A 15,478-nucleotide genomic window follows, 5' to 3' on the forward strand; every position below is an offset into this window, starting at 1 on the left:
TTTTGTATGGATACAAAGGAGTGAAATGTAAACTACAATTTAATTGATAAATTTACTTTTATTTGCACTCATTAATTGAAATATGTTTATTACTACTTTTATACATGTTTGCTATTATCTTCTTCCAATCTGTGTTATTCTATTGAGGATAGGACGATGATAGGAAAAGTAGGAAACGAATGGGAGTGTTTCAAGTTTAATGTGCCTCGAAAAAGTCAAATCGATGGTTGTTCCAATCGAGTGGAAGAGAGATAGATGCGGCGGAAGCGTACAATGAGCGTAACGGGACAATGAATCATCCTTTTTCGTGCGTGCAGCCGGCGTTCATCGATTTATTAGACGTAGTCACGTCAAAAAAACAGGAGAAGGATAAGCGCACGCCATTCAATTTTATTTTGAAAAATCAATAGTACCATTTTGTTAAACAGAATTATGGTTAGTTTTTAAATATTTTTACCGATTTCACCAAAAAATGAATACTGAAAAGTTACAACCATTTAAAGATAAAAAATAAAATAAAATGTGATCGAGTCTTTCAGTACTCGATAGTGATGTGTAAACATGTAAACTCGGTAATGAGCAAACTCAGGACTTTAAATGTTGTTCACGTTGCAAATAAACTTATAATACGAAATTCCGACACGCAATTTAACGTGGAATCCGAGCGCGATACTTAAAAAAAAACAACTGATAATTCAAATGTTAGCTTTTCAAATATAAAAACACACATACTTTCTGCGCCAGCAGCAAGAATTCGCCGCCCTGAATCGCAAACATTGCTTGCCACCATCAAACTGAATTATCGTATGTCCGCGCTAGAGATTGTTCTCTTGCGATTGGCGCACCGTCTGCAAGAGAAGCCATATGCCCTGTTCGGCCGGGCCATTCAGGACGCGTTTCCTCCCGTGCTGTGATTGGTGTGTGCTGGCAGTAGACATGTACCTAAAATAAACCCAACCAACCACGAAACACACACAATGATAAAACTGTTTTTAACGCACATCTTTTTTTCTGGAAATTTTTTCGCGAGAATTGCATGGCCCCAATCTATTCATGTGCGATTTTTCTCGGTCTCTCTCTACCCATTGGTAGAGACAGGAAAAATTCGCGAATTTTATTTCGCGATAGGCTAAAATACAAATAGTTACACCTCAGTGCTGCCTCTGCTATTGGCTCATCACTCACCTGGGTGACTCTGGGCCAATGAGAAACACCCAACCAAAGATTTATCGAATCACCGGCTGCTACGTTGGTAAGTCTCACAAGACAGCAGCCAATGAGTGGCTGGCATTTGACCGAGTGCACGTAGAACTATGGAGTTCATCCTGGAGTTCATTGAACCCGCGAATTTTTCCGGTCCCTGCCCATGGGCTGTGGCTATTTAAGTAGTCCTCGTGAGTAGATTTTGCACCTGTGTAACTTTTTGCTCTTCTCTGTGGTACTACATGGAACCAGTGGCGTAGCCAGGATTTGTGTATGGGGGGTGTTAAGAAGCATGGCCCCCCGCATTAAAGCGGGGGGGGGGGGGTCCGGGGGTCCTCCCCTGGGAAAATTTTGATTTTAAGGTGTGAACTAGTGCTATTTTAGCAGTTTTCGGTACTTCAATTTAAATATTGCAATCGTAAAATTTTTATTAATTATAATATGAAATTTGTTTGAGTGATGAATAAGAAATTAATTAAAGATTTGATGCTAAGGGGGGGGGGGGTTGAATCCCTAAACCCCCCCCCCTGGCTTCGCCCCTGCATGGAACCCCTCCGCGCGGACCTAAACACGTGTGTTATTATTTGAAGGAGTCCATGTATACAAACCCCAACGAGCGCAGGCGGGCGGCCTGATGACTTCGCTCGTAATGCCCACCTCGTTATCGCCATGCGGGCTCGTCGCCCCGACTCCCTCGGCAGGGGGCCAGAGTGCTCCTAATCATAGAACACAAGCCACGAGAGTGTCACCCTGCTCCGGCCACCGTCGTTTCCAGAGCTCACAGGGGCAGCGGCCTCTTCCAGTCGCTCCCGTTCACAGAGATTGGGTCCACGTTGGGGAAGAAAAAAACACACGTTCATTCGTTTAAGATTATTTCGATTATTTCACATTAATATGTTCAAGTAGATAACATTTCCACACATTTCAGTCCTTTCCATTGGTTTATTTCGTTACAATTCATGCATTTATTCAATGAAATTCTTTTCCATTAAAGTACACTTATTTCGTTATAAATGGGTTCTTTTGATGCTTTTTGATCTTTTTCTACTTCGTTGTACTTATTTAAGTACATTTGGGTACAAATCATTTCATTTTAATTTTATCGAGTGAATTTGTTTGATGGATTAGTTTTCCGACTCATTTCATTATATGTGGATTTATTTATGTGACTTGGAACTGTCACGACGTAGAATTTTTGTAAGTCAGAACTATCGTTAACTTAAATTTACGTAAATGATAACACACAACACCGAACCGTAACTTAGAACTAGCATTAACTTAAAAAAAAACACTAAACTAAGAAGTATCATAAGTTGGAACCACAAAACTTACAACAACATTGACAAATTCTATCTTGTGTGTTTTTAAGGTACGAGTTATGACAGCACACCCGTATTAGGTCCTTCAGGTTTTTTTTTGGGGGGGGGGATAAGAATCATTGATATTTTTTCTAACCTGATTAAAATTAAATGCATATTGTAGAAGAGGCCTCGGTTAGGGAGGGACCTAGGTGCGTCTCAGGCCGAAGCCTATACGCCTGGTCGTGCTGGGATTAGTCATGCAGGGAGAGGGTCGCATGCATCGTGTGCTTTGTTCAGAGATTGGCCAGCCATGGCAGCGATTGATAGATACCATGACTAACTTCCCTACAGTAAAGTAAAGTTGGACCCAGGCAATACCTGCATGGGCACAGGGAAAACCCTGAGCCAAGACGTGTGGGGCGCAATGGGCATGCATTATTAGTAGACCTGCAAAATTCGCGGATTCATTCGGTGATAGGCTAGAATTCAAACACATATACCTCTTAGATAATTTTGCTATTGGCTTACTGTTCATCTGGACGAATCTCAACCAATTATAAACCCTCAACCAAAGAAGGATCGAATCACAGACAAACCAGCTGAGACGACTTACAAGTCGGCAGCCAATGAACTTGCGTTATTTGCCCCAGTGTACAGGGGTATGTGCAGTCTATCCTGAAGGCCATCGAAACCGCGAATTTTGGCAGGTCTCTAATTATTAGTGCAGGAGTGCTGGAGACAGAGGAAGGTCTGGATGAAGATGAAGAGTTGGTCGGGACAAGAAAGAGTCTACCTTTCGGGGGTTCGACACTTGGACGCGAGGTCCGCTTTCATATTTTTATCCGATTCCGAATTTTCGCAACCACGGACGCCCGAGTCTAAATGTATTGAAATGGAGTCAGATGTCTGAAACACTTCCAAACACTACCGAGGTGCGCTGTTCGCTCTTGCAACTTCGTTGTTTGAATAAAAATTGTCTTTTGCGACAATTCGTACTTTTATTTACGAATCTTAGAGTATTTGAAATGACGTTGACCTAACACACTACACCTTTAATTTTTGTCCAAATCACCTAGACTATCGAAAACCTTCCCTTCAGACGAAAAAGAAAAACAAATCTTTGCAATAATTTCAGTAACTAAACACGATTGTACGTATTATATATGTAACTGACAACATAACCAAACTTTCATTTCAGTTACGATAACTCACACGTGCGAAAACCTAACCTACTTGGGGGGGGGGGAGGGGGGGAAGAAATAGACAGTAAATTTATTTTAAAATTTCAATACTTCATCAACGATGTTACGTATTATTTATGTAATTGACATAAAGTAATCAAAATTTCTTTTAAATTAGGATAAAAATAGAAGGTTCACTGTGGAGAGCTCACTACTGATGTATATTCTGCGCCATGTAACTTGTCTCAAATTTGACGGTTCTCAAAAGTGTCAGTTGAAAAACAAGTGATGTTTGTTTACGATCACTGACAACCCCATGCGGAGTTGTTTACAAATACCGTCGCCACAACAGCAGTGGTGGAAGGACACGTAGACCACTGGTCTAGAACGTAGAACTGGTTGTGCGTAAAAGGTGCTCAGAAATAAATTTTCTGTACTTCTGCAAAATATTCCTTTGGAAACCAGTTGCCGAGAGAGATTCTGTAAATTTGTACAACACATGACCATGGTTATTTTTGCACATACGAAATACTTTTTTTTTTACAATAATACTGTTTCTTACGAAAAATTGGTGCATAATTTAATGTTTAAATTGAAGCATATATATATTTTTTAAACCACGGTAAAGATAATCGAATATTATCAATTAGACTTTGTTTTGTTTGATTATGTTTATTAACGTGCGCAGTTAATACTGAAAAGCTATTCAGGAAACCCTTTACAAATATCTAGGGGCATGCAGATTTCGCGAAAAGATTTCGAGACTAGATGAAAGTTAAAACATTGTAGCACCGTCTGTGTTTCGTGATTGGGAGAGTTTCTCCCAGGTACATATATATTGTAACAACACGAATCACAGTGATTCAGTGCGGAAGTAAACGCGTCTTGAGTGGCTCGGTCAAATAAGGCAACGACTTCTCTCGCAAACAGCCGCCAATAACAAGGAAGAATGCGCTGGTGCGGGTGTACCTTGTTGCAGTCTAATATGCGTTCAGATCTTTTCGCGAAAAATACCTGCCCCTACAAATAACTTTTGGAGTTACTGTGACAACACAAAAATAAATTGCCGGGTAAGAATCCGGACCCAGTAACAACTGCGAACACTGTTTTGCAGTGATGCGGTATTTGTAGGGTCATGCAGATTTCGCGGAAAAGATTTCGAGACTAGCAAAAATTTAAAAACACTGTAGAATGATCTGTGTTCCATGATTGGGTGAGTTTCGATTGTTTCAACACCAATCACAGTAATTCAGCGCGGAAGCAAACGCGTCCTGAGTGGCTCGGTCAAATAAGGCAACGAACGACGTCTCTCGCAGACGGCCGCCAATCGCAAGGAATAAACCGCTGGTGCGCGTATGCCTTGTTTCAGTCTAATAGGTAGAGACCGGAAAAATTCGCGGATTCATTTCGTGATGGTCTGAAATTCAAACTTGTGTACATTTCTGCTGGTTCTGCTATTGGCTCGCAGTTTAACTGGAACTCTCTGGGCCGATGGCAGACTATCGAGCAAAGAAGCGTCGAATCACGAGCTACCCCAGTGGAGACGCCTCACAATTTAGTACCCAATGAACACGCGTGTTTACTTGAGAAATGCAGAGGATAATGGATGCCATCCTAGAGGTCATTGAATCCGCGTATTTTTCCGGACCCTACTAATAGGCAGAGACCCGTAAAATTTGCGGGTTCAATGACCTCCAGGATAGACTCCAATTTCCTGTACACACTCGGGCAAATGCCAACTGTTCATTGGCTGCTGACTTGTGAGTCGTCTCGACTGGGTGGCCTGTGATTCGACACTTCTATGAGTGAGTATCTCTAATTGGCCCTCATTCCTCCAGATTAACAGTGAAAAAATGACAGAAGCAGCACTAAAGTATAATTATTTGAATTTTAACATAATACGAAATGAACTCGCGAATTTTTCAGGTCTCTACTAATAGGTAGAGACATGCAAAATTCGCGGATTCATTTCGTACCGCTTCTGCGATTGGCCCACATTTTATCCGGGGAACTGTGAGCCAATGGGAAACACTAAACCAAGAAAGTGCTGAATTACGGACAGCCTAGTTGAGACGTCTCACGCGTCAGTAGCCAATGAACGGGTGTCATTTCCGCGAGTATTTAAAGGACTGTGGAGTCTATCCTAGAGGTCAATGAATACGCGAATTTTTCAGGTCTCTACTAATAGGCGTTCAGATTTATTCGCGGAAAGTACATGGCCCTAGGTATTTGCAGTTGTGTGACGTGGCGAAGTGATGACGCGGCGGTGGTGACGTTGGCGCAGGAAGCAGCTGGTGGGCCAGGAGCAGCAGCTGAAGAAGCAGCTGGCGGACAAGGACTCTGAGCGCAACGCCCTGCTGTTCAAGATGGAGGAGCTTCAGCGCGACGTGTCCGTCAAGGGCGCCGGCATGGAGCGTGAGTAGCCACGTCGAACCCCCCTACCCCAATACAGTTCTTACGTGTTAGTCGAGACCGGAAAAAATTCGCAGATTAATTTCACGACAGACTGAAATCCAAAAAGTTATACCTCAGTGCTGTCTCTGCTATTGGCTCACAACTCACCTGGATGACTGGGCCAGTGAGAAACACTCAACCGAAGCTGTATCGAATCACGGGCCGCTACGTTGGGACACATCCCCCCCCCCCCCCCAAGACAGCAGCCAATGAGAGGGTGACATTTGACCGAGTGTACGTAGAACTATAAAGTTAATCGTAGAGGTAATTGAACCCGCGAATTGTTCCGGTCCCTACGTGTTAGTCATTACGTAGAGACCTGCAAAATTCGCGGGTTCAATGACCTTCAGGATAGACCCTACTACACTCTACACACTCGGGCAAATGCCACCTTTTCATTGGCTGCTGACTTGTGAGTAGTCTCGACTGAGTGTCTGTGGTTCGACACTTCTATGAGTGAGGGTCTCTAATTGGCCCTCATTACTCCAGATTAACAGTGAACCAGTGGTAGAAGCAGCGCTAAGGCATAATTGTTTGAATTGTAGCATATAACGAAATGAATCCGCGAATTTTGCAGGTCTCTTGTGATTAGTTTTCTTTTGCGAACGAAGCGAGTCTTCCAGCGCTCGCCAGAGATGCGCAACAACTAGCCTTGGTAACGAGCAGATTCACGTGCGAAACTTTTGACACGAAGTTTAAACTATTTTGACGTGACAACGTCTAATGAATCGGTGAACGCCGGCTGCACGCACGAAAAAGGATGACTCATTGTCCCGTTACGCTCATTGTCCCGTTACGATGTGTCCCGTTACGCTCATTGTACGCTTGCGCCGCATCTATCTCTCTTCCACTCGATTGGAACAACCATCGATTTGACTTTTTCGAGGCACATTAAACTTCAAACACTCCCATTCGTTTCCTACTTTTCCTATCATCGTCCTATCCTTAACAGAATAACACAGATTGGAAGAAGTTAAATAGCAAACATGTATAAAAGTTATAGTTATAATAATCTGTTCGTTAAAGTAATAAACATATTTGATTTAATGAGTGCAAATAAAAGTAAATTTATCAATTAAATTGTAGATTTCATTTCACTCTTTTGTATCCATACAAAATAGTGATAATTCAATAAAAATGAATTAATTTTATTCATAAAAGTATGCAATCATTTCATCAATGTTTTGTTATGACGTCACGTTAAACTATCGTCCGTAAACCGACTTTACAGACAACCATTTTTTTTTTTTTTAAATAATGCCGCGCGTGATAAATGTACGCAATTTGTGTTCTCAACTACATTTCTTGACGCTAATCAAAATTAGTGTCTACTCCCGTCGCTAGAATTCGCTGCCGGAGCAGCTACGTCGACTGTACAATACATTTGCAGAGCGAGATTTTAAATTATATAATGAAACGGTTGCGATAACAGCTAAAAAAGACTTGAAACAAAAAATGAACCCCGGCTTCGGACCTAAATTTCAACAAAGAATTGTATTAAAATACTGCATATTTTGTTGAAATTCACTAAACAGTTAATATTATAAAATTTTTATACCTTTGACTTTGTGATATTTGGTTCGTGCCATCCTTCACAGATGGCAGCACCGTGGTTACACATTTCCGTTCCGTGCGACTTCGTTCCATTCACGAAATTACTTCTATGAAACGTCCTATACTGAGGGCTAAGTTGTTACACATCAACAATTCTTTTGAATGTTCATACAGTGATTCCAGCATCAAGGACAACTAGATAATCTTGGTATTTTCAGGAAATTCTGATTTTGTGGAAATTTCACGGAATATTCAGGGGAATATAATATGTTACCTCAGGGAATTTAAATGAAGTTTAGACAAAGTGTTATCCTTTATAACTAATCCATTAACTGTGCCATGCGTATTGTACTTGGGTTTCAGTTTTTTTTCGTAATGCTGGCGGCGTGCAAATTTTTTTTCGATGTTGATGTGTAACAACTTAGCCCTCAATTCAGCGCAAGACACCGTTCATTAAAACGGCTGCCGATTCGTTCCCTTACTGGGATTTTGTTTTGACACGTTCTGGAATACGACCTTCGAATTAGGTTACGGTTTAAATCCCAACAAGACAGTGCTTATTCGCTACATTACCCGAGCGTCTTTCAATACCGCCCCCCGACCGAACCGTAAGCCAATCGGGGATGTTTATGACGTAACTTAGATTTAATAACTGCCCGTCGAATACACACGTCTATATCCTGTATATGTTGAGCGTGTTCATTCTAATTGAAATAAGACAGCGCGCTGCTTCTCAGATGAGGCGGGACAAGTAATAACTGTCCGCGCGTGGGACATGAGCGCGCTGAGCTTCAGTAAATCACGGATCTCCGCACACGTCCGTGGAACTGTTCACGCTCTGGAACGTGCCAGCGACTGTGAGTGGGCGGTCGCAGCACGTCGCAGCACTTCGCGACGCCGACGTCTTAAAACACGCGCGTTATCCTTGGTCGGGATCTCTGCCAAATGTCTTCCTTAATTTTAATTCCGTGACAAATGCCGAACATTGCGCGACGACCGGATTTATCTGGCGGCCTCCGCACCCCGCAGCTGCAGATACAACTCCTATTCCCTCCACCCTCCCCCACCAACTCCTCAAATTTCCGTTACGTACTTCCCTTCGCCTTCAGAGTATTTGGGGAGGAGGGGAGGGGGGGGGGGCGGGGAAATCTCGTTAAATCTAGAAACGAACTTCTAAGTTCCTTAAGGCTAAGATCCATAGTTTTGCAGCCACCAGGGAAATTATTTCTCCCATGAATATCACTGTAGGTAGACAAACGTAACATACATAGTTTTGTACAGAAAGCTTTGAATTTTTCAAATACGATGAAAATAATTTTCTCAAGAAATTATTTTTTTATTAAATTTTAATTCAGAAAAATTTTAAAACTAAATATTAGGTATCTATAGAAATTGTACAAAGGCTATTTCGTTGCTCTCTTGTTCGTTGTTTAAAATTCTCCCCAGACGTCTCTTACGCTTCTGGCGCGGTATCGCCTCTCTGCGAAAAGGCTCTGAACTGACGCGCGCTGTCTTCTCGTCGCGCACAGGGCAACTGAGAGATTTGAGCGGTGGCCACGACAGTATACCGCGGAGCAACGAAGATGAATTTGAGGTGCATAACTTTCAGCTATGCTCCTTTCAAACGAAGGACCAGTCGCCCAGCGACTGGAGACGAACACAGAGGAACACCGCAGGGACTTACAGGCCTGCCTTTACATCACAGATCATTGACGTTCTTCTCTGTCATCTCCACACACTATTTCCCTATTATAATGGGGGGCATCCATTAATTACGTGAGGCGATTTTGGCGATTTTTCGACCCCTTCTCCTCCCTTGGTGAGATGTCGTGAGATCACACGTGAGATTTTTCAATTTTCCTTTTTTTTTAGTGTAAATACGTTAAACTGTGATTGATTGCTTTGGATTTATTTAAAAAAACATAATTTGCTTAATAATTATTTTTTTATTAAAGACTGGTAGGCTATATTAGACAGAATGTAGTCTAGAATCACTGTGAGAAAATCGAACAATGAAATTCTTGAATAGGAACTACCAAGATTCGCAAAAGAATTTTATGTGAATATTTGTTTCTTAGAAAAAAAAAAAAAAAAGAGGTTGTCTGTAAAGTCGGTTTACGGACGATAGTTTAACGTGACAACGTCATAACAAAACATTGATGAAATGATAGTTTAGTTAAAGTACTAAATTTAGAAGCTACTTTTGAAAAGCCCGCCTCAACCTATTTAATATAATGGTAGATTCATCGGCCAATCGAGTGGAAGAGAGATAGATGCGGCGCAAGAGTACAGTGAGCGTAACGGGGCAATGTGCGTAACGGGACACTTTTTCGTGCGTGCAGCCGGCGTTCATCGACGTTTTATTAGACGTTGTCACGTCAAAAACAAATCACAGTTACCGGAGGCGGTAACTGGACACGGCCTGCGTGCATCGCGAGGTTAAGGGGGTGGCGCGAGGGGCGGCTATTTCCGGGCGGCCGGCGTCCAGACGCGGGCGTCGCGACGCGCCTCCAGCGTCTCGGGAGAGAAACACGAGCCTGGCGCCCGCGCCGCTTTTAGACCCGCGACCTCCCCCCTCCCACACACTCGCAGTAAACATTTATCGGGCGCGCGATAACTGGCCACCGCTGATGGGGCCCCGGCTCACAGCAACGAACCCGAAAAAGTGCGAGAAAGCTGCAAGACGTAAAATCATTTCAGATATTCACATTCCAGGGTATACCAGCTTGTAAAAGCTGCGCTAGACGCAAGTATTGTTCAGCTTGCAACTTTCTTGCCATTTCCGCTTGCGTTTTCGACGGACATTTTTGAAGAAAAGTGTTCCGAAAACTTTTCAAGACGCAGACGGTACGTGCATAGAAGCCTACAATGTTTTTTTTGGTATACATTATGTTTACACTTGTTAATCTTTCACACACGAATAGAAAATAATAAAAAAAATCAAGTTATTGAACTATTTATTTTGTTTTATTGATACATATGAACAATCAAAAGAATCCCGGGGTAAAATTTTTTAACTATAAAGTTCTACATTTTTTTAAATTATAAGGTTGCTTTATAAACGACCGTAATTTTATTTTGCGTTGTTACGTTCCTTGCGTAGTTTATAAAACCCGGCCTTATAAACGAGGATGGTCTACCTGGTAATTTATTTATTAAATTGAAGCTATTCATTACAGTCGGTAGGGTAAGTCTAGGCGTTTACGTCATCGGAGCGTAACGAAAAGAAACGCCCGGAGGACGTGGGCGTTTGACGGCGGAGAGGGGGGGGGGGGGGTTTATCCACAAATCACTATTCAACGTATGTTTGGAACTCAACCGATGAAGCGCTAGGAGGGCGCCTTCCAGGCAAACGACACGAACGCGCAGTTCACTTCGACCGTCGTCATCTGTGTTGCGTATCTCCCGCGGGATCTAGTGTGGGTGCACAGTATGCGTGTTAGTGAGGCGGGATGATAAGCGCGACGCTCGCTGGTGCTTCTAGCACGGTGTCGCCTCTAAGCGCATGGTCCGGACTGGCGCACTGTCTTCTCGTAGGGCAGCTGTGAAATTTGAGCGGTGACCGTGACATTATACGGCGGAGAAATGAAGATAAAAGGTGCAATGAAAGTCCCTTAATTACTTTCAAGAATCTGTACGGGTTGTTTTATTTGTAAATATTACTCTGAAAACACTTCTTTTAGCCATTTTAACTCTTCTAAAAAAATACACTGTTTAAAAAAACTTAATCCGGGAACCAAACTATTTGTTGAGGCTCATAGAATCCTTAAATGCTTTTCGTAAACAGACCCCACTAGGGTATCTCGAATAGTTGTTTTTCCTGAAGCTCTGCGCACCGTGTGTGTGCCCGGGTAGGCAGGGGCCTTAACACGAAACAAGAGAAGTCCCGTCATGCATTACGCGTGCGGGGTTGCGGAAGGCTATGCGAGAGGGAAGCACAGAGATTGTACCGAGGATGTTTTGCCAACAAGACGTAAGGTCTCGTTTTGCGTGCGAGGAGTGAGTGTGTCCTGGCATTCCCTCTCTTTCCGATCTAGTTTGTCTTCGCCTTTGTAAGACAAACTAGAGCATAACTTGAGCTCCGAGCATACATTTGTATCGTGATTTGTGTTTGTATGTAGCGTGTCTCATCCTTAGATATGCAAAGTGCATTTTAAGTGACTGCTAGGTACTTTTCAACGCTCGATTCCTGCCGTTACCGTTTGGTTTCGCAACGGTTTTTGACACACTTTTGCAATTTTTTTAAAATGTATTTTAAACATTATATATTTCAAAGGAAAATTTGGAATGAAATTTTTGGAAATACATTTTCTTGATGTATTTCACCAAGATAATATTCCAGATAATAATATCGAAGGAGGTGTAACTGAAAGATGCCATCTTGGTTTCGACCATTTTTGTCAACAAATATTTTATGCAATTTAATATTTAAAATATTGGCTCTGTTTTTGACCATTGCACATAATTTAATAGAATTCCTTGTTATTAATAGTGAGAGACTGCTGCAAATAGTTTCTCCTGTGAAAGATTAAATACCTAGTGTTTTTGTTTTCAGAATAACTAAAACTATTATACTTTCAATAGACATTTTAATGGTCTTAGAGGAATAAAAAAAGTACAATTAAAAAAGTTTAAACTATCATAACTAACGATAGAGTTACAAAGCAATAAATTCTACTGTTAAAAAGTCTCGCTGTATCAATTTGGCAACAGTGTGAGCCATTTACTCTGTGCTACAATCTAACTGTGCGGCACGTTATAATTGTGCTCCATCACCTCCTAAGGCGTACCACGAATTTTGAAACATTCTGTATTATGTACCACGGTCCATGCGGTCGCAGATGTGCAGCCGGCAGGTTGTCGGCCTGTCGCCGCTGGGGCTTTGCCAAGCGGGGGTTGGCACGGCTCGCCGGGCTTGGCCAGGGCTGCCAACCTCGGAGAGACGGCGGACACACGCCTGGGTAAATTACCTTCGCTCGGTCCCCCCCCCCCCTTTTTTTTCTGTCTTCCGTGAACCTACTCTTTTGTCCTAGTGTACGACATTAACACAAGACCAGGGCAGTTAGTATCTGGCGTAGAAAAATTTACAAAGAATATGTCCGAAGAAACCCCCCGTGCATCATTTTTCGTCGAAATTTCTGTGAGCAGACTGCAATTTGTAACAGTTTAGTGGTGACTTGATGTAAGCTTTTGGACATACGCCATTGCTAAGCACTTTTTCTGTAGAATAAAACTAAAAATTACTCCAAATACAAAAAAACACAAATTATGCAAAAAAATTGCTGTTGTCAACAGGATATAAACACCACATAATATTCCATAACAGGAATATGGTCAACAAACAAAGAAAATAAACTAAGAGAACGAAAAAAAAACCACAAATGATGACAGCACAAAAAGTGCTTAGCAATGGCGTAGGGCCTATGTCCAAAAGCTTACATCAAGTCATGCACTCCCATTGCACAAATCTTTCAAAGATAATAGTTTAGTGCTGTGCTGCCTGTTTGGACGTTGCGCGGACAAACGAAGGGAGGGGAGGGGAGCAGCATTTTCATCAGTCGTACTGTCCACGTGGTAGCGGAGGAAATAAGCTGAACTTCCAGTGATCCGTCCGTCAATCACGTGACCTGCAGCCATTTCGATGGCCTGCAAAATTCAAACCGTCCGTCAAAACTTTTTTTTTGAAGGACGGACGGACGGACAAAATAACCTCCAAAATGTTAGCAAAGTACCTATTGCCGGTTAACGTTATTATCTTAAAAAGGTTTCTTCCTTCAGTTTTTTTTATTTGTTTAGCTGCTTCCAATACATATTTTAAAGTTACGTGTGAACAACGTTTTACGTTTGACTATTGAAACAAAAATTGCCCGAAGCATAGAAGTGTAGGAATTTACTTATGCAAATCTGAATGTATAAACAATAGATATAAGAGCAGAAAAAAATCGAGTTTACCTATACAAGATAACTCTTCACGTTGTTGGCAGCGTCAGAATGCAAAAGTAATGTGACGGACGTGCGGGGATTATTGTGAAAAGCTCGGGCTTTGTTGACGAACGGACGGATGGCGGACGGATGGGTGACGGATCCTAGTACATAGCGCGTGGACAGGACACTGCCCCCTGTATGCCCAGCTGATGCTACTGGGGGCGCGGAAGACTACCATATCGGAAGACTACCATAATGACAGTATTCCGCCTGGCCTCTTCGAAAAATGCGGAAAAGTACCTTAACGGAAATATGCCATAAGTTCAAAGGACGAGGCGGAATTCTACCATATTTCTTTATACACTCCATGGAATCAGTACAGCTGCTTTGCTCTCGAAGTAGTGTGTAGAATACGTCGCTAGGTAGCACTGTTAACCCCTAGCTGTTTCTTAGGCTAACTTAAAAGGCTACAGATAGCGCTTCTGATGGCTACTTTCTGTAGTTCCAGTCATAAATCAACTCAACAGATCGCGCACTAATAGAAACAAATGTTTCCAAAAAATGGGTTATAGAAAGCAGCACTATATACTTATAACCGCAATCTGTAAAAATAAAAATATGGTAGTTTTCAATTATGGCACTTTTCCTCCTGTTTTGACGGGGGGTGACGGAAGACTGCCATACTGGAAGGCTACCATAATAGAAGAATTCCGCCTGAGGCGACGGAAAACTACCATAAGTTAAAACGTGACCATACAGTCCTAATACTCGAATGACATGAGTAAATTATGTCTATTATCTTAGAAAGAATTTGTATAAATAAGCAGCAAACATAGCTTTCCAGTATTAGCTGCGCATATTAAGCAAGCAAAACAAAAAATAAAAGTCAAAATTGAAATAACAAAGTTAACTTTTCTGTGCCTTTAAAACTAAATTAATAAAATGTTATACAATAACTTCATGCTTGTAAGCACACCAATATTTTAACTAAACACACTCTTTTAATATCTTACATTTATTTCAAAATAACTTTACCATCGACAGTGCAAGCTCTTTACATATTTTTTACTAGTCTATAGTTCTATATAATTATTGTACAGTGGGACTGTAAGTTTGCTTGCAGAAAATCAACTAAAAATTGTCAGACTAGTTATACAAATTATATTTCACTGTTATGAAAAAACATAATTCATGCTGAACGAACAACATAAGAACACATAAATTTGTTCGTTACCGAGGTTAGATGTTACTACACGTACTGCACGTGTTAATGACACACGAAACTACAGTAAACTCGTGGAATAACATCATGTCAGTGTTAAGAAGACTGCAAGTATCCGCTCTACCACTCTGGTTCTGGGGTAGAGCGCCTGCCTTGTGACTTGTAGAACCCGGGTTCGCGCCCCGGCTCCTCCAAGGCGGATTGCCCAGACAAAATGGTGGCATTTTCTCTGGTAGGAATACAATCCCTTGTAACAAGTCAGGCTACCAAAGAAACGGTGGGTGGAACAGAAAAAAAACTTTCCAGGTGGCTTCCAAATGGGGAGCCCGTTTCTTTTCTTGAGCTCCCCATGCGGTGGCCATTCCGGGGGTTTCTCCGGGGGAACGGAGTTTTGCAAAAAAAAAAATTTAGTTTTTAGTAACTGTAGCTTTGTCATTCCATGTTTTAAATAAAGCTCAAACCAACATATATGTATTTAATTATATATATAATTATATATATAATTATATATATAATTATATATATATATATAGCTTTTGTACATAAAATATTTGAATTAATCGTGTATCAGTCAGTAAGTGGTTATATACAGATGTTGCGTGTTCAACCATGTATCGGTATATTTTTTCCTGAATTAT

At 41.6% G+C, this 15,478-nt stretch overlaps 1 protein-coding gene across 4 annotated transcripts in view; it reads left to right on the forward strand.

The window, feature by feature from the left end:
• Positions 1 to 15,478, forward strand: part of LOC134535957 (protein FAM184A-like) — a 93,838-nt gene that overhangs the window by 39,412 nt on the left and 38,948 nt on the right. For 3 of the 4 annotated variants that reach the window (XM_063375395.1, XM_063375394.1, XM_063375396.1), the window contains exon 2: positions 5,970 to 6,100. The exons of the other annotated variant lie outside the window; for it this stretch is intronic. In XM_063375395.1, the coding sequence (XP_063231465.1) occupies positions 5,970 to 6,100 (131 nt within the window). The remainder of the gene's footprint in view (positions 1 to 5,969; positions 6,101 to 15,478) is intronic. 4 annotated transcript variants of the gene reach the window in all.

Source organism: Bacillus rossius, chromosome 10, assembly GCF_032445375.1.
Source record: "Bacillus rossius redtenbacheri isolate Brsri chromosome 10, Brsri_v3, whole genome shotgun sequence".
In the NCBI taxonomy this organism is placed as follows: Eukaryota; Metazoa; Arthropoda; class Insecta; order Phasmatodea; family Bacillidae; genus Bacillus; species Bacillus rossius.